General features: G+C 51.0%; 1 protein-coding gene across 1 annotated transcript in view; it reads right to left on the reverse strand.

Annotated features, from left to right (window-relative positions):
• The window catches only part of LOC139385511 (roundabout homolog 2-like), a 344996-nt gene that overhangs the window by 52975 nt on the left and 269491 nt on the right, over nucleotides 1–22530 (reverse strand). Inside the window, exons 15-20 of the mRNA XM_071130632.1 lie at nucleotides 21476–21707; nucleotides 9338–9462; nucleotides 8991–9162; nucleotides 7556–7744; nucleotides 6574–6600; nucleotides 2983–3025 (exon numbers count right to left, since the gene is read on the reverse strand). Of these exons, the coding sequence (XP_070986733.1) occupies nucleotides 2983–3025; nucleotides 6574–6600; nucleotides 7556–7744; nucleotides 8991–9162; nucleotides 9338–9462; nucleotides 21476–21707 (788 nt within the window). The remainder of the gene's footprint in view (nucleotides 1–2982; nucleotides 3026–6573; nucleotides 6601–7555; nucleotides 7745–8990; nucleotides 9163–9337; nucleotides 9463–21475; nucleotides 21708–22530) is intronic.

Here is a 22530-nt window from a genome sequence, read left to right on the forward strand (position 1 = left end):
TCGTCTCCCTCGGCAGCCATGGAATGTAAATCCTCATGTGCTCCTCCATTGTGTCAATCCAGTAGGAAAGGATTCTGCTCACTACTCCCTGGGACACAGCAAAGCATTCCGCAAGATCACTGTCATGCCCTGACCATAGAGAGCATTTGTTTCTCTATGGTGTAGTAGGTCAGGGCATGACTAGGGGGTATTCTAGTTTATCATTTCTTTGTTGTGTTCTAGTTTATATTTTCTATGTTGGTGTTTTGTATGATTCCCAATTAGATGCAGCTGGTAATCCTTGTCTCTAATTGGGGATCATATTTAAGTAAATATTTCTCCCACCTGTGTTTGTGGGATATTGTTTTGTGTTTGTGCCTGTGCGCCACGTAGTCAGGTTTAGTTGTTCGTTTATTGATATTTTTTTTTTTGCTTTAGTTTCACTTCGCCTTGGTCCCGTTCTTACGACAACCGTGACAATCACCCTGGAGTAGATTCAGCTTCAGCTTCATCAAGGTTAACGGTATTTTATCTGTTATATGCATTTTGAAGTAAACCTGGTAGAATTTCTGCAGAAATGCTACATGGTCAAAGAAAACAGTGAGTGAAAGGCCAGTATACAACACTGAGCTAGTGTCATTCTTCAGAATGGTTTGGGTCAATGGCTCTGCACCACCACATTGGGTTTGTTTGTGGCAGGTGGGCTTGTTGACTGGTTCTCCTGACACGTAGCTGTGATCAGTAAGTTCTGGAACCTCCCATTGAGTACCAGCATCTATACGCTGCGGTGGCATTGGCACACTGTTGATGTCCTGATGAGATGTTCTGTACTGGAGCATCATAGCGCAGCCACTTCTCAGGGAAAGGATGGTCTTCAGTCGGCCTCTTGTCCACAAAGTGATAGGAAAAGTCTGAGGCTCCTCAGAGGAGGAAGGGGAGGACCATCCTCCTCAGTGAATTTCATACATTTTTTAATTGTAAAACATTTAAAAAGCTATCAGTTTTAGATAAAACTATACTAAATATAATCACGTCACCAAATAATTGATTAAAACAGACTAATTTGCAAAGGCCTGCAGTCGCCTCAACAACACTGTGTAAGGTAGCACCATGGTGTAGCTGGAGGGCAGCTAGCTTCCGTCCTCCTCTGGGTACGTTGACCTCAATACAAAACCGAGGAGGCTCATGGTTCTCACCCACTTCCATAGACTTGCACAGTAATTTTGACAACTTCCGGAGGATGTCCTCCAGCCTATCAGAGTTCTTGCAGCATGACCTGGCATGTTGTCCAGCCAATCAAAGGATCAGATAATTAATCTAGCACTGAAAGCATAAGCTACAGCTGTCTAGCACAGCAGTGTATAAAATGTGGTGAGTGGTTGACTCAAAGAGAGAGAAAGACACTAGTTTAACAAATACATTTCTTCCAAAATGAAGGAGAAGAAAGAGTGTCATTTTTTCCACTTTCAGTTTCACACAAATGCAGTTAGCTAGTTCAGCCTACTGAAACACCCTGCTCAGAGCAATGCTATGTTAGCCAGCCTTTCCAACACAACACTAGAACTCTTCCATGTCAAGGTAATCTTTCGATTATAATTTATTGCCACCGTGGCCCGCCGGTGTAACTGCTTACTGGCTGTACACTGTAACATTACTGCATGATTGTAGCAGGTTTACCAACACGTTATTCATTAAAAAAAACATTTTTAACCTTTTTTTAACTAGGCAAGTCAGTTTACAATGATGGCCTACCGGGGAACAATGGGTTAACTGCCTTGTTCATTGGCAGAACAACATATTTTTACCTTGTCAGCTCGGGGATTCAATCCAGCAACCTTTTGGTTAGGGTACCTGCCGCCCCACTAGGGTACCTGCCGCCCCACTAGGCTACCTGCCGCCCCACTAGGGTACTTGCCGCCCCAGTCAGCTAGCAGGGTAGCCTAGTGGTTAGAGCGTTGGACTAGAAGGTTGCAAGTTCAAACCCCCGAGCTGAAAAGGTACAAATCTGTCGTTCTGCCTCTGAACAGGCAGTTAACCCAATGTTCCTAGGCCGTCATTGAAAATAATTTGTTATTAACTGACTTGCCTAGTTAAATAAATGTAAAATAAAAATGTAAAAATATGGTGACAATGATGTAGGCTGTGTGTAGCGGTTTGGCTTGGAAAGTTTTTTTTACCTGGTCACATACAGCTGATGTGTTGTGCATTGAAGTCCACAAGCGAAGGGAAGAGGTGAGAGGACAAGAGATGCGAGAAGAAATACCACGTGGCTGCTATGAAAGTGAACTGTGTTTATGCGTGATCAGAGGTGTATTCATAGAGCCGGTTTGGTAGTTTCTTCAAGTTCAATGCTTTGAGCCAAAGCCGAAGAGACCCATCGTCCTTAGAGGTGGGTGCAAATCAAAAGGCGCCTCATAACTGCACTCGCTCCTCACAAAAGTCAGGTAGCCAAAACACTCCTGCTACATGAACAGCCTCCGTTAATGCCAGTTATTTTGGCATCCCTTTACCAAACAAAAAAGGCCAGTTTTGCATGAATCCATGTTTGGGGAGTTGTGAGAAGCGATAGCAAGTGAGTTAGCTAGCTAGCTGCGAATTATTGGCCTGAAGAGCTTAACCGGAAGACCCCCACAATAAAACCTAAACAGACCCTGCCCAGATTTCTGTTGAAAATTAGATGAATAGCCTAATGTTATAGTCTAATGTTATAGTCTAATCTTATAGCATAATGTTATAGTCTAATGTTATAATCTAATGTTATAGCATAATGTTACAGTCTAATGTTATAGTCTAATGTTATAGCATTATGTTATAGCATAATATTTGACTGGGTTGCTGGGTGTTAGGGAGTTGGTTTGAAAGCCCTTCAGAATAGAGGTGATGTGTTGTGTATGTTGTGGGTTTTGATTGGCAGACTGATGATAGGTGTGGAGTTGTTCGGCTCTACATGGGGACAGAAGGGCTCTCTGTCCCTGATGGAACACTGATGGGAACAACACTCACCTTCCATTGCTCATCAGTCCTCCGTCAACACGCTGGAACGTCACTGGGGTCAGAGCGGAGGAGAGGAAAGAGTGGGTGCCAAGACATAAAAAGAACGAGAGAAAAGACAAAGCAATACGTTGAGTTTTCACATAGTTTCAATGACATTGATGACCACATGAAGGCTGTATTACCAACACTAATACCAGTTGAACAGAGAGGGTACTAATGATTTTAGCACCCAATCATTATCAGGAATTCTCCTTGTGAACGATCAGACCACTACACCCCATACTCATGTGTCCTCCCAATGTCTTCTGCAGCTGGCTGGATATTGATGGCTTCACTACGGAATGCAGAGGTCTCACAGTGTCCATTCTTATCATGGCAATTTGAAAAAGATGCTGTGAATAAGATAGCAGATTGCATTTGTTTGCATAAAGTGACACGTAGTGTATTTCTCCCAAGGACAAGATGCTTGATCAGAGCAGAAACTAATTTGATTTAAAAAAATGTTGGTTTGAGTTATTATCGGATTTGTGATTAGAAAAACAAAATGATTAGAAAAGGCAGAGGGCTCATTAGTCAGGTAGAATTAGATGTGTGGGGGCTGGATGGGAGTGAGTTACAGATCCCTCTAGTAGCAGGGTACTCTGACTAGCATGACTCTCAGAAGCCATGATGTGGCCTGTTCCATTACAGTGATCTATAGATAATAAATACGGGTCTTTGTCAGCAGCTAGTAAAACTTTAGCAGCTCAGAGTTAGAGACCGTTTCATCTCTGCTCAACACGGATGATGACAAGAATACATCAGAAGACTGAGAATGTAAAACTTCAATGGATCACAGGAAATAGAAAGAAAAGAGGTAAAGAAGCCCAGAGTTTTGGAAATCACCCTGTGCAGATGACAGGGGGAGAAGCACAAAAGAGAACCCTGCTTGAGTTGAGGAGCTGATAGTATTTTGGCTCATTTGTTGTCTAGATGGAGATTAAAGGGAGGAGGAGGGCTGAACATTGCTTCTCTCCTCTCCCCCACTCAGGTTTATTTCCCGACAAGCCCAGGCACGGGCTAAATAAAGTCCTCAGAGAAAACAAGAAGAAAGGAGGAGAGGAGATGGGGTTTTCTAAATGAAGGAAGTGGCTTGTGTGTGACACAGAAAGGGGCTGCTGGTAGGATAACCTCTCCACTGTGTCATCAACCACTACCGATTCAACCAACCAAAACATCTTTACCATAATCATTCTTGAACGGTACATGAGCATGTTGCAGTATGACAGTAAAACAAACCACAACACAGGATAATGAACTAAAACCTTTACTGTTCTTTTGCTTCAATCATACCACACTGGTTTATTTGCATTCAGCTTTGACAACTACTCTATAGCTACTTCTCTTTGTTCCACTACCAATAAACTATTCTCTTTCTCTCTCTCTCCATTTACTAGGAGAAGAAGAAGAGGAGGGAGAAGGGAATACGGAGGCTGATATTGTGCTCTGCCGTGGGGAGGCCTCTGATGTCCATATCTGTGCTCAGACACATTTCTGCTCTGCTGTGGAGGACTTTAATGTTAGCCAGCCTGACGTGGCTGTGCCCAGATAAGCACTTTCTCCAATATGAATACAGATTAATCCCCTTTAATAACCATTAAAGGGGGAGGACATAATCAGCATATACAAATTCCATCAAATCTTCTTCCCTGCTGGCCGCGTGCCTCCACAAACCCGTGATTTACTCTCCTGTATGACTGCTTTACTGTAGGAGACAGACGGGAGGACACTGTGTGGGCATCACCTCATCTCCTAGCTCCTAGCTAGCGAACACCCTAAAATGACACACCACTAAAATACAACCACCATCATTTTCATTTTAAATCCATCTAAACCAGTCCTATTCATCCCTTTTAGTCCTTGACTCAAATGTCATCTTCCAGTGGACACCACCCTGATCCTCTAGCCTCAGTGCAGTGTGCTTACAATCGAATACACACACACATACACTCTTCAGTTTCACTAGAACGTTTGAGTGGATCACTTATCTCCCAGCGGCCAGAGCACCAGGTGAGAATAGGGAGATCGGGGAGAGAAGCAGGTGTCACACCCTGATCTGTTTCACCTGATCGGGGAGAGATCGGGGAGAGAAGCAGGTGTCACACCCTGATCTGTTTCACCCCCCCAGGTGTCGCTTATTATCCCCGGTGTAGTTATCCCTGTGTTTCTCTGTACCAGTTTGTCTTGTTTGCCAAGTCAATCAGCATTTTTCCTTTTGGTTCTAGCCCTCCTGGTTTCGACCCTTGCCTGTCCTGACTCCGAACCCACCTGCCTGACCATTCTACCTGTTCTGTCTTCAAGCCTGCCTATCCTTTTGTATGTTTGGACTCGGATCTGCTTACTGAACCCCTTGCCTGGCCTGACCTCTAGACTGCCCTTCGTCTGGTACTGTTTTGGACTCTCACCTGTCCCTGACCTACCTCTTGCCTACCCCTTGGATTAATAAATATCGGAGCTCAACCATCTGCTTCCTGTGTCTGCATTTGGGTCTCGCCTTGTGTCCTTATAGCAGGGGGTGTATCACAGAGAGGATGTGTTGACTGGAGTGGCAAGACTACAGCCAGGACCCCCAGCCAGCCTCCCTGCACTGGCCTTATCTCAGTCACACTGCTGGTACTGGACCAGTAGAGAAGAACCCCAGTCTGAGGGACTCATTTAATCTGTAATGAACTATGTTGTCCTCCATTCTCCATCCCATCCCTCTCTCTCTCCAGGAGAGTACACTGAGCAGACAGAGGCTTTTCTCTCCTGTATTTACAGTTTATTCCATCGAGAGACAGAGGCTGATTGCTTGCTTACTCAACATTGGTGCCAGTCATGTCCACTTTGGGAGAGCATGTACTGTGAATGCTTTACAATATAGGGATAACATTGTTACAGTTATCAAACTAACTGCAATTAACATATTAGTCCAGGACATATAGAGTAGAGGAGCAACTTAACACTAGGAAGAGGGATAAAGAAAACTACCATCAAAAATTCAAACAAGTAGCCATTGAGGATATTTCAGAGGGGGAACATAATCACATATAACTACCAATCAACACCAACACCTGTAGAAAGAGAAGGATCCCTTCAAGCCCAATGCATACATCTCACAGGAATATCAAGAGGGGAGTCAAGCATCTTAAGGAGGAATACCCACTACCATCAAGAGGAGAGACGCAACAGAGATACCAGACAGACGAATGTTCATTGAAACATTGATGGTCAAAACACCCATACATAGACACACAGCAACACAGTACAGTATGACAACCAGGCTGATGACTCAGGTGGGATAGGGACAGTTGTTTGCAGTGCTCAGGCCCTGCCCATTTAAAAATCCAGAACATTTTCAAAGTACGAATTTAGGCAGGAGCTATTTCACATCTCTTCCAGCGGGAAAACAGGTGTGAAATATGGGGTTTTGCCACCTCAAGGTAGGGATTTGATTTGTATTGGGCAAGGCCTGGAGTCTGTCAAACATATATAATGTAGGCAGGAGAGGAGAGGAGAGTTGAGGAGGGACCTGTGGCAGGAGGTGAGGAGGGGAGGGGGGGACGGACAAATGAACAGTACCTGCAGGGGTGAAGGTGAAGGACTGAACTGCAAAACAAGAAGACAGAAAAGTTGTGTGTTAAAAGCCTGCAGAGGTGCTGTAAGCAGTGCATTGGGGGGAGCTCTGCACACTGGGGCTGGGGGACAGGGAGGCCAAAGGGGGCCAGAGGAGGGGGCCCATCAACATGACCCAAAAAGCAGCTCAGAAGCCACAGAGATGTAGAGACAGCACCAAAAAGATAACACGACATACACAACATGTAACAAACAGAAATGAAGAACAGGTTACAGCCATTTGACTGACTGTGGCAACATCAGAACTGTTCAAGTTCTAAAGTCAATTTGCTCAAGGAAATAAAAAAGACAAAACATACAAACTATTGAGAGAGAGAACTATTTTTCTTGTACTGTTGATTTAAAGTCTGAAAGCCATTGTTGAATAACATTACATGCATTGCTAATGTGCCATCTACTTCCCACTCTCTAATTAAATAGGCTGGCAGAGGAAGGCTGTCCATGGTGGTTGACTGTCCTGACTGGGGTCGAGCACCCACACTCAGTCTGAAATGTCAGGGTCGGTGTGTAGGAGGATGGATGGACTGGCTCCAGCTCCAGCATGGCTCAGTCCTGAGTGACCGGCCAGACCAGCAGAGTCAGTTATACGAGCGACCCACTCAGGCCATGCCACCCTAGGCTAGTATCAACACCGTGGGAGGATGTGTCAAACATCACAACTTGATTCGCGCCAAGACTCTGCTCTGCTTCAAGATATTCCATCTGAGCCTCACCTTCTCAGACAATAGAAACATCCCCTCACAATAGAGTCAATAAATAAGTATATTTAGCATAGTGATGCTAATGAGGAAGTTTGTTGAGTACTCTGCATTGATGGCAAGAAAACAAGCTCCCAGAGGTAGGGTGTGTATTTGCGCAAGTACAGTACAGTTTGTATGTTGTGTGCAGAATTGGTGTCTGTGTGCACTCTCCAGTCTGCCTGTCTAACCTGCGTAGTTGCTGAGCCCCTTCCTCTTCTTCCTCCTCCAGTACAGCCAGATACTGAAGCCCATGAGGATAACCCAGCAGGCCCCTCCGATCCCCGCTATGAACGCTGGCTGCTTCACCACATCTGTGATCTGCTCCGTGATGCTGTTGTTCCTGTTCCCACTTATGATCACGTCACGGAAGTCCTTACCTGGGGTGGGAGGGAAAGGAGGGACAGGAGGGACAAGGGGGGCAGGAGGGACAAGGGGGGACAGGAGGGACAAGGGGACAGGAGGGACAGGGGGGACAGGAGGGACAGGAGCGACAGGAGGGACAGGGGGGACAGGAGCGACAGGAGGGACAAGGGGGGACAGGAGGGACAGGGGGGGAAGGAGGGACAAGGGGGACAGGGGGGACAAGGGGGGGCATGGGGGACAGGAGGGACAGGGGGGACCAGTGTGAGGGTGTGTATTCCAGGTTGACTGTTTAAAAAACAATGCTGAAAAAGTATTCAGTATTGTAATAAACCATTTTGTAATAAACCATGTTGTCCCCCCCACATATTCACTAAGAGCTCAATTCTACCTGAAGATATACCTTCGACCTCAACAGGAAAATGTGAATTCTATGCACAGACTTGTAGTTAGGATTGGGCTCCAGGTATAGAGCAGTAGATACGATAAGATACAGAGGCAATACCAGAGTCTTGTCAATTACAGGTAACATATTGACTGAGAGAGTAGAACATGGGTGTGCAGACAGAGAGAGGTGAGGGAGGTGAAATCCTAAAAGCTGATGACAACCCCTCAGGTGATCCTGCTGTTTGCTTAGCTCAGACTCTAATTTTCTTCAGTAAAATAGACCATGTGAGATGAGAGGCACACACCCTGTTCCGGATCGATCTTCCAATTGAAGCTCACTCTGACTTGTCTGCCTGACACTATTTCATGGAGTGCAATAAGAATTGGTTCTCAGAAGAGCACACATGACAATATATGTGCAATCTTTGGCCTGGACAACTGAGATGGATTATAGGAGTGCCATTGGGGAAATAAGAGTATGCTACAGGCCAAGCCATCAGTTATGGGTGAAATCAGACAATCTGCCCCTGGTCCACATAAATCACACAGAACTACACCACAGCCCGGCAGCTACATATCAAAATAACAGAGGTATGGTTTAAATACAATCAGTCTGACTGATCATTCATGTCACACACTCTCTAATAGTAAATACTTTTGCCCCAATCAGTGATAATATTGAGCATTTTGTGTTCACTGCCTAGAGGCCATGTTAATTGCAGTAATGTTTCATTTATTTTTTATGATATCTGTCAAAAGTGAAATGGGCTTTTCTGTAATTATGGATGAGTAATCAATAGACCACTTTTACATTCCTACATCATTCTACTGTAAATCTCCCTTTAGCTAACCCCCTCCCCCTTCCCCGTCTCTTACCGATGACGATGGGCTGAGGTTCACTCTTGACCCCCACCCCTGCGCTGGTGCTGGCGGCAACCTCCACCCGATACAGCAACCCCACCTGAAGCCCCCCCACAACCACCGACCGGATGGCTGCATCCACCGTCTTATTCACATGGAAGCGTGTCTCATTCCCTAGGCACCAGATCTGAAGAGAGGGAGAGGGAGAGGGAGAGGGAGAGGGAGAGGGAGAGGGAGAGGGACAGAGGAATAGAGCGTCCTGTCACGGTGGCGTCAGGTAGAGTATTATGTTGATTCTGATGGCATCTCAGTAAGCCAGAGTCATCAGGTTACATCCAGTCTATCTTCTCACAGTAACCTGCCTTGTACTCCTGGATGATGCCGTTCTGGTGGTCTGGAGGAGGGGGGTCCCAGGAGATGCTGATGGAGGTGCTGTTCTGATTGCCCACCATCAAGACTGTAACCTGCAGGGGAGGGGCACTGGGAGCTGGGGTTGAGGGGAGACAGATGGGGGGGGGGGGGGGGCAGTAGACTGGTCAGGGAAGAGGGATAGCATTCCATTCTCCGATACACACACAACCTCACTCACTCACACACACACACACACACACACATGCACACCACACACACACACACACACACACACACACACACACACACACACACACACACACACACACACACACACACACACACACACACACACAAGACACTCATACTCTCTCACACTCATCTTTATTGTGTTGGGAGTGTGTGTAGTTGTTAGCAGGTGGAAGACACAGGTGGCTGTGTGGAGAGCAGCAGCTCATTAGAAGGGGATTTACATGGAGAACAGGCAGGTCTGACATGTCCATCTTTAACATTTCACTATGATTTAATATCCCAGCCTTGCTCCTGCTCCAACACAGAGGGATTCACACACAGAATAGTGCTATTGATTTTCAGAGTAACAGCCAGGCACAGTCAGACAAGTCTCCTCAGTCAAGCTATGACTCCCACATTGACTCAGCCAGGGTGGCATGTGGGTCAACAGGCTTATAGGATGAGCCGTACAGCAGTGCAGTCATACGTGAGGAAAATATGAAGACATTTATTTTGGGGAGAATTGAAACACGAGGCTAAGTAAACATATTGACTGGTTTCATCGATCAGCCAGGTGGAACTAAAGCCAGTGGGGTAGAGAGCAGGGGGGACGGGGGGGGGGGGGACGGGGGCTCTAAAGCAAGGAACAGCTCTATAGATGGGGTTTGTACATGGCCTGAGACAGAGCCCAGAGCCCACAGCAGCCACCAGCCCCTGAGAGACAGGGCCCAGAGCGCACAGCAGACACCAGCCCCTGAGAGACAGGGCCCAGAGCCCACAGCAGACCCCAGCCCCTGAGAGACAGAGCCCAGAGCCCACAGCAGACACCAGCCCCTGAGAGACAGGGCCCAGAGCGCACAGCAGACACCAGCCCCTGAGAGACAGGGCCCAGAGCCCACAGCAGACCCCAGCCCCTGAGAGACAGAGCCCAGAGCCCACAGCAGACACCAGCCCCTGAGAGACAGGGCCCAGAGCCCACAGCAGACACCAGCCCCTGAGAGACAGGGCCCAGAGCCCACAGCAGACACCATCCCCTGAGAGACAGGGCCCAGAGCCCACAGCAGACACCAGCCCCTGAGAGACAGGGCCCAGAGCGCACATCAGACACCATCCCCTGAGAGACAGGGCCCAGGGCCCACAGCAGACACCATCCCCTGAGAGACAGGGCCCAGAGCCCACAGCAGACACCATCCCCTGAGAGACAGGGCCCAGAGCCCACAGCAGACACCAGCCCCTGAGAGACAGGGCCCAGAGCCCACAGCAGACACCAGCCCCTGAGAGACAGGGCCCAGAGCCCACAGCAGACACCATACCCTGAGAGACAGGGCCCAGAGCCCACAGCAGAAACCAGCCCCTGAGAGACAGGGCCCAGAGCCCACAGCAGACACCAGACCCTGAGAGACAGGGCCCAGAGCCCACAGCAGACACCATCCCCTGAGAGACAGGGCCCAGAGCGCACAGCAGACACCATCCCCTGAGAGACAGGGCCCAGAGCCCACAGCAGACACCAGACCCTGAGAGACAGGGCCCAGAGCCCACAGCAGACACCAGCCCCTGAGAGACAGGGCCCAGAGCCCATAGCAGACACCAGCCCCTGAGAGACAGGGCCCAGAGCCCACAGCAGACACCATCCCCTGAGAGACAGGGCCCAGAGTGCACAGCAGACACCATCCCTTGAGAGACAGGGCCCAGAGCCCACAGCAGACCCCAGCCCCTGAGAGACAGGGCCCAGAGCCCACAGCGGACACCATCCCCTGAGAGACAGGGCCCAGAGCGCACAGCAGACACCATCCCCTGAGAGACAGGGCCCAGAGCCCACAGCAGACACCAGCCCCTGAGAGACAGGGCCCAGAGCCCACAGCAGACACCAGCCCCTGAGAGACCGGGCCCAGAGCCCACAGCAGACACCATCCCCTGAGAGACAGGGCCCAGAGCCCACAGCAGACACCAGCCCCTGAGAGACAGGGCCCAGAGCCCACAGCAGACACCATCCCCTGAGAGACAGGGCCCAGAGCCCACAGCAGACACCAGCCCCTGAGAGACAGGGCCCAGAGCCCACAGCAGACACCAGCCCCTGAGAGACAGGGCCCAGAGCCCACAGCAGACACCAGCCCCTGAGAGACAGGGCCCAGAGCCCATAGCAGACACCAGCCCCTGAGAGACAGGGCCCAGAGCCCACAGCAGACACCATCCCCTGAGAGACAGGGCCAAGAGTGCACAGCAGACAAAATCCCCTGAGAGACAGGGCCCAGAGCCCACAGCAGACACCAGCCCCTGAGAGACAGGGCCCAGAGCCCATAGCAGACACCAGCCCCTGAGAGACCGGGCCCAGAGCCCACAGCAGACACCATCCCCTGAGAGACAGGTTCCAGAGCCCATAGCAGACACCAGCCCCTGAGAGACAGGGCCCACAGCCCACAGCAGACACCAGCCCCTGAGAGACAGGGCCCAGAGCCCATAGCAGACACCAGCCCCTGAGAGACAGGGCCCAGAGCCCACAGCAGACACCAGCCCCTGAGAGACAGGGCCCAGAGCCCACAGCAGACACCAGCCCCTGAGAGACAGGCCCCAGAGCCCACAGCAGACACCATCCCCTGAGAGACAGGGCCCAGAGCCCACAGCAGACACCATCCCCTGAGAGACAGGGCCCAGAAACCACAGCAGACACAATCCCCTGAGAGACAGGGCCCAGAGCCCACAGCAGACACCAGCCCCTGAGAGACAGGGCCCAGAGCCCACAGCAGACACCAGCCCCTGAGAGACAGGGCCCAGAGCTCACAGCAGACACCATCCCCTGAGAGACAGGGCACAGAGCCCATAGCAGACACCAGCCCCTGAGAGACAGGGCCCAGAGCCCACAGCACACACCAGCCCCTGAGAGACAGGGTCCAGAGCCCACAGCAGACACCATCCCCTGAGAGACAGGGCCCAGAGCCCACAGCAGACACCAGCCCCTGAGAGACAGGGCCCAGAGCCCATAGCAGACACCAGCCCCTGAGAGACAGGGCCCAGAGCCCACAGCAGACACCATCCCCTGAGAGACAGGGCCCAGAGTGCACAGCAGACACCATCCCTTGAGAGACAGGGCCCAGAGCCCACAGCAGACCCCAGCCCCTGAGAGACAGGGCCCAGAGCCCACAGCGGACACCATCCCCTGAGAGACAGGGCCCAGAGCGCACAGCAGACACCATCCCCTGAGAGACAGGGCCCAGAGCCCACAGCAGACACCAGCCCCTGAGAGACAGGGCCCAGAGCCCACAGCAGACACCAGCCCCTGAGAGACCGGGCCCAGAGCCCACAGCAGACACCATCCCCTGAGAGACAGGGCCCAGAGCCCACAGCAGACACCAGCCCCTGAGAGACAGGGCCCAGAGCCCACAGCAGACACCATCCCCTGAGAGACAGGGCCCAGAGCCCACAGCAGACACCAGCCCCTGAGAGACAGGGCCCAGAGCCCACAGCAGACACCAGCCCCTGAGAGACAGGGCCCAGAGCCCACAGCAGACACCAGCCCCTGAGAGACAGGGCCCAGAGCCCATAGCAGACACCAGCCCCTGAGAGACAGGGCCCAGAGCCCACAGCAGACACCATCCCCTGAGAGACAGGGCCAAGAGTGCACAGCAGACAAAATCCCCTGAGAGACAGGGCCCAGAGCCCACAGCAGACACCAGCCCCTGAGAGACAGGGCCCAGAGCCCATAGCAGACACCAGCCCCTGAGAGACCGGGCCCAGAGCCCACAGCAGACACCATCCCCTGAGAGACAGGTTCCAGAGCCCATAGCAGACACCAGCCCCTGAGAGACAGGGCCCACAGCCCACAGCAGACACCAGCCCCTGAGAGACAGGGCCCAGAGCCCATAGCAGACACCAGCCCCTGAGAGACAGGGCCCAGAGCCCACAGCAGACACCAGCCCCTGAGAGACAGGGCCCAGAGCCCACAGCAGACACCAGCCCCTGAGAGACAGGCCCCAGAGCCCACAGCAGACACCATCCCCTGAGAGACAGGGCCCAGAGCCCACAGCAGACACCATCCCCTGAGAGACAGGGCCCAGAAACCACAGCAGACACAATCCCCTGAGAGACAGGGCCCAGAGCCCACAGCAGACACCAGCCCCTGAGAGACAGGGCCCAGAGCCCACAGCAGACACCAGCCCCTGAGAGACAGGGCCCAGAGCTCACAGCAGACACCATCCCCTGAGAGACAGGGCACAGAGCCCATAGCAGACACCAGCCCCTGAGAGACAGGGCCCAGAGCCCACAGCACACACCAGCCCCTGAGAGAAAGGGTCCAGAGCCCACAGCAGACACCATCCCCTGAGAGACAGGGCCCAGAGCCCACAGCAGACGCCAGCCCCTGAGAGACAGGGCCCAGAGCCCACAGCAGACACCATCCCCTGAGAGACAGGGCCCAGAGCCCACAGCAGACACCAGCCCCTGAGAGACAGGGCCCAGAGCCCACAGCAGACACCAGCCCCTGAGAGACAGGGCCCAGAGCCCACAGCAGACACCAGCCAGCAGACAAAATCTGAGAGACAGGGCCCAGAGCCCACAGCAGACACCAGCCCCTGAGAGACAGGGCCCAGAGCCCACAGCAGACACCAGCCCCTGAGAGACAGGGCCCAGAGCCCACAGCAGACACCATCCCCTGAGAGACAGGGCCCAGAGCCCATAGCAGACACCAGCCCCTGAGAGACAGGGCCCACAGCCCACAGCAGACACCAGCCCCTGAGAGACAGGGCCCAGAGCCCATAGCAGACACCAGCCCCTGAGAGACAGGGCCCAGAGCCCACAGCAGACACCAGCCCCTGAGAGACAGGGCCCAGAGCCCACAGCAGACACCAGCCCCTGAGAGACAGGGCCCAGAGCCCACAGCAGACACCATCCCCTGAGAGACAGGGCCCAGAGCCCACAGCAGACACCATCCCCTGAGAGACAGGGCCCAGAAACCACAGCAGACACAATCCCCTGAGAGACAGGGCCCAGAGCCCACAGCAGACACCAGCCCCTGAGAGACAGGGCCCAGAGCCCACAGCAGACACCAGCCCCTGAGAGACAGGGCCCAGAGCTCACAGCAGACACCATCCCCTGAGAGACAGGGCACAGAGCCCATAGCAGACACCAGCCCCTGAGAGACAGGGCCCAGAGCCCACAGCACACACCAGCCCCTGAGAGAAAGGGTCCAGAGCCCACAGCAGACACCATCCCCTGAGAGACAGGGCCCAGAGCCCACAGCAGACGCCAGCCCCTGAGAGACAGGGCCCAGAGCCCACAGCAGACACCATCCCCTGAGAGACAGGGCCCAGAGCCCACAGCAGACACCAGCCCCTGAGAGACAGGGCCCAGAGCCCACAGCAGACTCCAGCCCCTGAGAGACAGGGCCCAGAGCCCACAGCAGACACCAGCCTCTGAGAGACAGGGCCCAGAGCCCACTGCAGACACCAGCCCCTGAGAGACAGGGCCCAGAGCCCACAGCAGACACCATCCCCTGAGAGACAGGGCCCAGAGCCCACAGCAGACACCAGCCCCTGAGAGACAGGGCCCAGAGCCCACAGCAGACACCATCCCCAGGTTTCATTATTAACCTCACATCGTTGTCATCACATAGAAACTCACTGACCAAGCGTGCGCGCGGGTAAACGAATAACAACGAAGCAAACTGAAAATAAAGTTTTAAAAAATAATGTATTTCTCATTTCCGCTGCGACTGGCAAGGGAGTCAAACCACAGCAGAATGCTGACAGGTCAATTACTCTGAGGCTGCCTCTCTCTCACCTTCCCCAGCTAGCCCCCACCCCTTTCCAAAATGGCACTTGTCATGCTGCAGATCAACGCTCATCCCTCACTGGAGTCATACTGGTACACTGACCCCCAAAAGGCCAAGAGAGGGCCAGGCATGGAGGAAGAAGACAAACGGCTCCAATGATGAACACCATATTAGAAACCCCCACCAACGGAGCAGCACATCTCCCACCATGCTTAGAGGCCTCCGCCGCCCTCCGCAGCTGTGTTAGATTACACAAAGGTGACAAAACGCTAAGTAGCAGCAGCCATCAGAGACAATGTCGTTCAAAGTTAACGGTATGAATGATTTAACAGCTTATGAATATGCATATTTGCACTAAACAATACACAGTTCTCGTTAGGAACAGTGGCGGCTGCTCTAATATAGCCATTAACCTAGTGATGTATGACTGGCAGGAATGTGACCCTCTGTCTCTACGCACGCACGCACACACACACGCACACACCCACACGCACACACACGTGTACACGCACGCACGCACACACACACACGCACACACACGCACACACGCGCACACATGCACGTGTACACGCACGCACGCACACACACACGCACGCACGCACGCACGCACGCATACACACACGCGTACACGCACGCACACACACACACGCACGCACGCGTACACACACGCACGCACGCGTACACACACGCACGCACGCACACACACACAACACACACACACACACTGCCATCACTCCCATACTAAACAGTGGAGTGCTAATCTGGGCCTCAGAGCTATTGAGATATGCAGTAACTAATTTTCTATGCTGGGAAAAGACAGACAGCAGGCGGTAGATACTGTACTGTTGGCCTCCTAACCCCACTGACTACTGACTCCCCCCAAGAACCAGGCAGGCTGGCTGCGTGTTTATCATACTAGATGGGCCTCTCTGGTCCCTTCTGAGTCCCTGTCAGTGGACTTCATATCACTGGAATGTGTTCAAGAGTATGTTCTATCCATAGAATGTGTTCTATTTATCATCCCCTTGGCTTGACTGACAGATGGACCAGAGAGAAGAAGAAGAGAGAAACAAAGTGAATGACAGAGGGTAGAGTAATGGTGAGTATTATCCCATCATCCTCCTGGTGGAGATGCTCTGGGGATGTGGATGCTATAATAATGTTAGGTGATGTTCACTGAGTTTTAAATCACTCTCCATACCCCTATTACCAATAAACTAACTAACTCCACCGGTGTCACAATGTCTGTCCTGTGGTCTCACAGTGTCTGTCCTGTGGTCTCACAGTGTCTGTGTCGTGGTCTCACAGTGTCTGTCTCGTGGTCTCACAGTGTCTGTCTCGTGGTCTCACAGTGTCTGTCTCATGGTCTCACAGTGTCTGTCTCATGGTCTCACAGGAACCTCCAGCACAGTCTCTACCTCTCTCGGTCTGTCTCTGCCTCTCTCGGTCTGTCTCTGCCTCTCTCGGTCTGTCTCTGCCTCTCTCTGCCTCTGCATGTGACTGGGATGGGTCGTCACACACAGAGGTTCTGCTGTGACAGAAATAGAAAGAGCTAGATCTCTCAGAGGGCACAGGCTGCAGACAGAGAAGAGGCAGGGAGTTTTATCAGTGCTGGTAATAGCTGGGATAGGCAGGTGCTGTGGGGCGGTGTGTGTGTGTGTGTGTGTGTGTGTGTGTGTGTGTGTGTGTGTGTGTGTGTGTGCGTGTGCGCGTGTTCGTGTGCGTGTGTGTGTGTGTGTGTGTGTGCGTGTGAGATGAAGCAGTCACAGGGCATACATAGCAAACATACAACATGCATAGTGCTGCAGCATACAGGGGCTGGTCACAGGAGACAGGACCCCTCCACTGAGACTGGGGGAAATAAATTGACCTATCACAGCAGCCGGATCTGAACTGTCTCCTCTCTTCCCAGGGCTGGATGTGGTTGTTTAGGGAAATGAAGTGAGGGAGGACATAGCCTTGGGCTATCTGTGTGTTTATGTTGGTCGTGTTCCCCTGCATGGACTGTACATGTTTGTCTAACCTACTATACACCTTCATCACATGAATAGGTACAGCGTGTACAGCTATGGCACTTTCATCTGCCTATTCTTAGTGTAACAGGTAATGATGGGAATCCCAGTTCTACTCCATTCGAAGTGGTAAAGTATGGAGGATCCAACAGGCTGGCCCAAATCAAATCAAATCAAATTTTATTTGTCACATACACATGGTTAGCAGATGTTAATGCGAGTGTAGCGAAATGCTTGTGCTTCTAGTTCCGACAATGCAGTAATAACCAACAAGTAATCTAACTAACAATTCCAAAACTACTGTCTTGTACACAGTGTGAGGGGATAAAGAATATGTACATAAGGATATATGAATGAGTGATGGTACAGAGCAGCATAGGCAGATACAGTAGATTGTATCGAGTACAGTATATACATATGAGATGAGTATGTAAACAAAGTGGCATAGTTAAAGTGGCTAGTGATACATGTATTACATAAGGATACAGTCGATGAGATAGAGTACAGTATATACGTATGAGTATGAGATGAATAATGTAGGGTAAGTAACATTATATAAGGTAGCATTGTTTAAAGTGGCTAGTGATATATTTACATCATTTCCCATCAATTCCCATTATTAAAGTGGCTGGAGTTGAGTCAGTGTCAGTGTGTTGGCAGCAGCCACTCAATGTTAGTGGTGGCTGTTTAACAGTCTGATAGCCTTGAGATAGAAGCTGTTTTTCAGTCTCTCGGTCCCAGCTTTGATGCACCTGTACTGACCTCGCCTTCTGGGTGATAGCGGGGTGAACAGGCAGTGGCTCGGGTGGTTGATGTCCTTGATGATCTTTATGGCCTTCCTGTGACATCGGGTGGTGTAGGTGTCCTGGAGGGCAGGTAGTTTGCCCCCGGTGATGCGTTGTGCAGACCTCACTACCCTCTGGAGAGCCTTACGGTTGAGGGCGGAGCAGTTGCCGTACCAGGCGGTGATACAGCCCGCCAGGATGCTCTCGATTGTGCATCTGTAGAAGTTTGTGAGTGCTTTTGGTGACAAGCCGAATTTCTTCAGCCTCCTGAGGTTGAAGAGGCGCTGCTGCGCCTTCTTCACAATGCTGTCTGTGTGAGTGGACCAATTTAGTTTGTCTGTGATGTGTATGCCGAGGAACTTAAAACTTGCTACCCTCTCCACTACTGTACCATCGATGTGGATAGGGGGGTGTTCCCTCTGCTGTTTCCTGAAGTCCACAATCATCTCCTTAGTTTTGTTGACGTTGAGTGTGAGGTTATTTTCCTGACACCACACTCCGAGGGCCCTCACCTCCTCCCTGTAGGCCGTCTCGTCGTTGTTGGTAATCAAGCCTACCACTGTTGTGTCGTCCGCAAACTTGATGATTGAGTTGGAGGCGTGCGTGGCCACGCAGTCGTGGGTGAACAGGGAGTACAGGAGAGGGCTCAGAACGCACCCTTGTGGGGCCCCAGTGTTGAGGATCAGCGGGGAGGAGATGTTGTTGCCTACCCTCACCACCTGGGGGCGGCCCGTCAGGAAGTCCAGTACCCAGTTGCACAGGGCGGGGTCGAGACCCAGGGTCTCGAGCTTGATGACGAGCTTGGAGGGTACTATGGTGTTGAATGCCGAGCTGTAGTCAATGAACAGCATTCTCACATAGGTATTCCTCTTGTCCAGATGGGTTAGGGCAGTGTGCAGTGTGGTTGAGATTGCATTGTCTGTGGACCTATTTGGGCGGTAAGCAAATTGGAGTGGGTCTAGGGTGTCAGGTAGGGTGGAGGTGATATGGTCCTTGACTAGTCTCTCAAAGCACTTCATGATGACGGAAGTGAGTGCTACGGGGCGGTAGTCGTTTAGCTCAGTTACCTTAGCTTTCTTGGGAACAGGAACAATGGTGGCCCTCTTGAAGCATGTGGGAACAGCAGACTGGTATAGGGATTGATTGAATATGTCCGTAAACACACCGGCCAGCTGGTCTGCGCATGCTCTGAGGGCGCGGCTGGGGATGCCGTCTGGGCCTGCAGCCTTGCGAGGGTTAACACGTTTAAATGTCTTACTCACCTCGGCTGCAGTGAAGGAGAGACCGCAAGTTTTCGTTGCAGGCCGTGTCAGTGGCACTGTATTCTCCTCAAAGCGGGCAAAAAAGTTATTTAGTCTGCCTGGGAGCAGGACATCCTGGTCCGTGACTGGGCTGGATTTCTTCCTGTAGTCCGTGATTGACTGTAGACCCTGCCACATGCCTCTTGTGTCTGAGCCGTTGAATTGAGATTCTACTTTGTCTCTGTACTGACGCTTAGCTTGTTTGATAGCCTTGCGGAGGGAATAGCTGCACTGTTTGTATTCGGTCATGTTACCAGACACCTTGCCCTGATTAAAAGCAGTGGTTCGCGCTTTCAGTTTCACACGAATGCTGCCATCAATCCACGGTTTCTGGTTAGGGAATGTTTTAATCGTTGCTATGGGAACGACATCTTCAACGCACGTTCTAATGAACTCGCACACCGAATCAGCGTATTCGTCAATGTTGTTGTCTGACGCAATACGAAACATGTCCCAGTCCACGTGATGGAAGCAGTCTTGGAGTGTGGAGTCAGCTTGGTCGGACCAGCGTTGGACAGACCTCAGCGTGGGAGCCTCTTGTTTTAGTTTCTGTCTGTAGGCAGGGATCAACAAAATGGAGTCGTGGTCAGCTTTTCCGAAAGGGGGGCGGGGCAGGGCCTTATATGCGTCGCGGAAGTTAGAGTAACAATGATCCAAGGTCTTTCCACCCCTGGTTGTGCAATCGATATGCTGATAAAATTTGGGGAGTCTTGTTTTCAGATTAGCCTTGTTAAAATCCCCAGCTACAATGAATGCAGCCTCCGGATAAATGGTTTCCAGTTTGCAAAGAGTCAAATAAAGTTCATTCAGAGCCAACGATGTGTCTGCTTGGGGGGGATATATACGGCTGTGATTATAATCGAAGAGAATTCTCTTGGTAGATAATGCGGTCTACATTTGATTGTGAGGAATTCTAAATCAGGTGAACAGAAGGATTTGAGTTCCTGTATGTTTCTTTCATCACACCATGTCACGTTAGTCATAAGGCATACGCCCCCGCCCCTCTTTTTACCAGAAAGATGTTTTTTCCTGTCTGCGCGATGCGTGGAGAAACCTGTTGGCTGCACCGCTTCGGATAGCGTCTCTCCAGTAAGCCACGTTTCCGTGAAGCAAAGAACGTTACAGTCTCTGATGTCCCTCTGGAATGCTACCCTTGCTCGGATTTCATCAACCTTGTTGTCAAGAGACTGGACATTGGCAAGAAGAATGCTAGGGAATGGTGCACGATGTGCCCGTCTCCGGAGTCTGACCAGAAGACCGCCTCGTTTCCCTCTTTTTCGGAGTCGTTTTTTTGGGTCGCTGCATGGGATCCACTCCGTTGTCCTGTTTGTAAGGCAGAGCACAGGATCCGCGTCGCGAAAAGCGTATTCTTGGTCGTACTGATGGTGAGTTGACGCTGATCTTATATTCAGTAGTTCTTCTCGACTGTATGTGATGAAACCTAAGATGACCTGGGGTACTAATGTAAGAAATAACACGGCCTGGAGGTATGGATTGTGTGTGTGTGTGTGTGTGTGTGTGTGTGTGTGTGTGTGTGTGTGTGTGTGTGTGTGTGTGTGTGTGTGTGTGTATGAGTGTGTATGAGTGTGTGTGGGTGTGGGTGTATCAGTGTGCAGCATGCCTCTCTCTGGCCCTGTCATGTCCTGTCAGAGTCAGGCTGAGGGTGACAGCTTCACTTCCCAGCAGGAAGTGAGCGAGCACTGTGTCCAATCACAGCTCAGCTCATGGCTGCAGGGTGATGGATGAGAAGCGGGCCAACAGAAACAATCATAAACAATCAAGCACAGCAGAAAGGTCAGCATGCTACACAGTGGCAGGACACACACACACACACACACACACACACACACACACACACACACACACACACACACACACACACACACACACACACACACACACAATACCTCTAAAATGTCACAGCAGGACACAGAGTATTGTGAGCGACATGTATGATATCATGGCAATTGGATGCCCTACAGGGAAACATGTCAAACAGTTATTCTAAATCTGGACGAAGGAAAATGTCCATGAAATAACATGGTGCTTTCTTTACCTTCCTCTGTGGTGCGAGCCGACCTGGACTCACTGTCCATGCCCTGGAACTCATTGAAGTAGGGCCGGACCTTGAACTCATAGATGATGCCTTTCTTGAGGTTGGAGAGGACCACACTGCGCTCTGAGGGGATCTTCACATCCTGGGTCTGCCAGGGTCCTGGGGAAAACAGGCCAGACATCTGCCTGTACAGAACTCTGTAGCCCTGGATAAACTGGGACTGACGGTCCACCTGGGACAGTGACATGGGGAGAAGAGAAGAGAGGGGTTAGCTTCACTCACCTGTTCGAGGTTCCTAGGAAATACACCATTTATTTTCTCAGTTGGGACAAAGTTAAGAGGAAATACAACATGTCTTCTCTTCAGTTGGGACAGAGTTAAGAGGAAATACAACATGTCTTCTCTTCAGTTGGGACAGAGTTAAGAGGAAATACAACATGTCTTCTCTTCAGTTTAAGAGGAAATACAACATGTCTTCTCTTCAGTTGGGACAGAGTTAAGAGGAAATACAACATGTCTTCTCTTCAGTTGGGACAGAGTTAAGAGGAAATACAACATGTCTTCTCTTCAGGTGGGACAGAGTTAAGAGGAAATACAACATGTCTTCTCTTCAGTTGGGACAGAGTTAAGAGGAAATACAACATGTCTTCTCTTCAGTTGGGACAGAGTTAAGAGGAAATACAACATGTCTTCTCTTCAGTTGGGACAGAGTTAAGAGGAAATACAACATGTCTTCTCTTCAGTTGGGACAGAGTTAAGAGGAAATACAACATGTCTTCTCTTCAGTTGGGACAGAGTTAAGAGGAAATAGCTAAAGATCATGACCATAGGTGTGCAGCACAGTAGTCAAACACCAGAGTACATTAAACAATGCTGTTCAACAGATGTACTTGTTTCTCCCCAAGATCACATCGTGCCACTTTAGAGGCTGTTCCAGTTTTAATGGGTCTTTTATCATCAGAGCTGACACAATTAACTCAATTAGCATCTTTCCTCTGAGAGAGAGAGCGAGAGCAGAGAGAGAGAGCAGAGAGAGAGAGCAGAGGAGAGAGAGA

Source organism: Oncorhynchus clarkii, chromosome 27 (genome assembly GCF_045791955.1).
Source record: "Oncorhynchus clarkii lewisi isolate Uvic-CL-2024 chromosome 27, UVic_Ocla_1.0, whole genome shotgun sequence".
Taxonomy (NCBI): domain Eukaryota; kingdom Metazoa; phylum Chordata; class Actinopteri; order Salmoniformes; family Salmonidae; genus Oncorhynchus; species Oncorhynchus clarkii.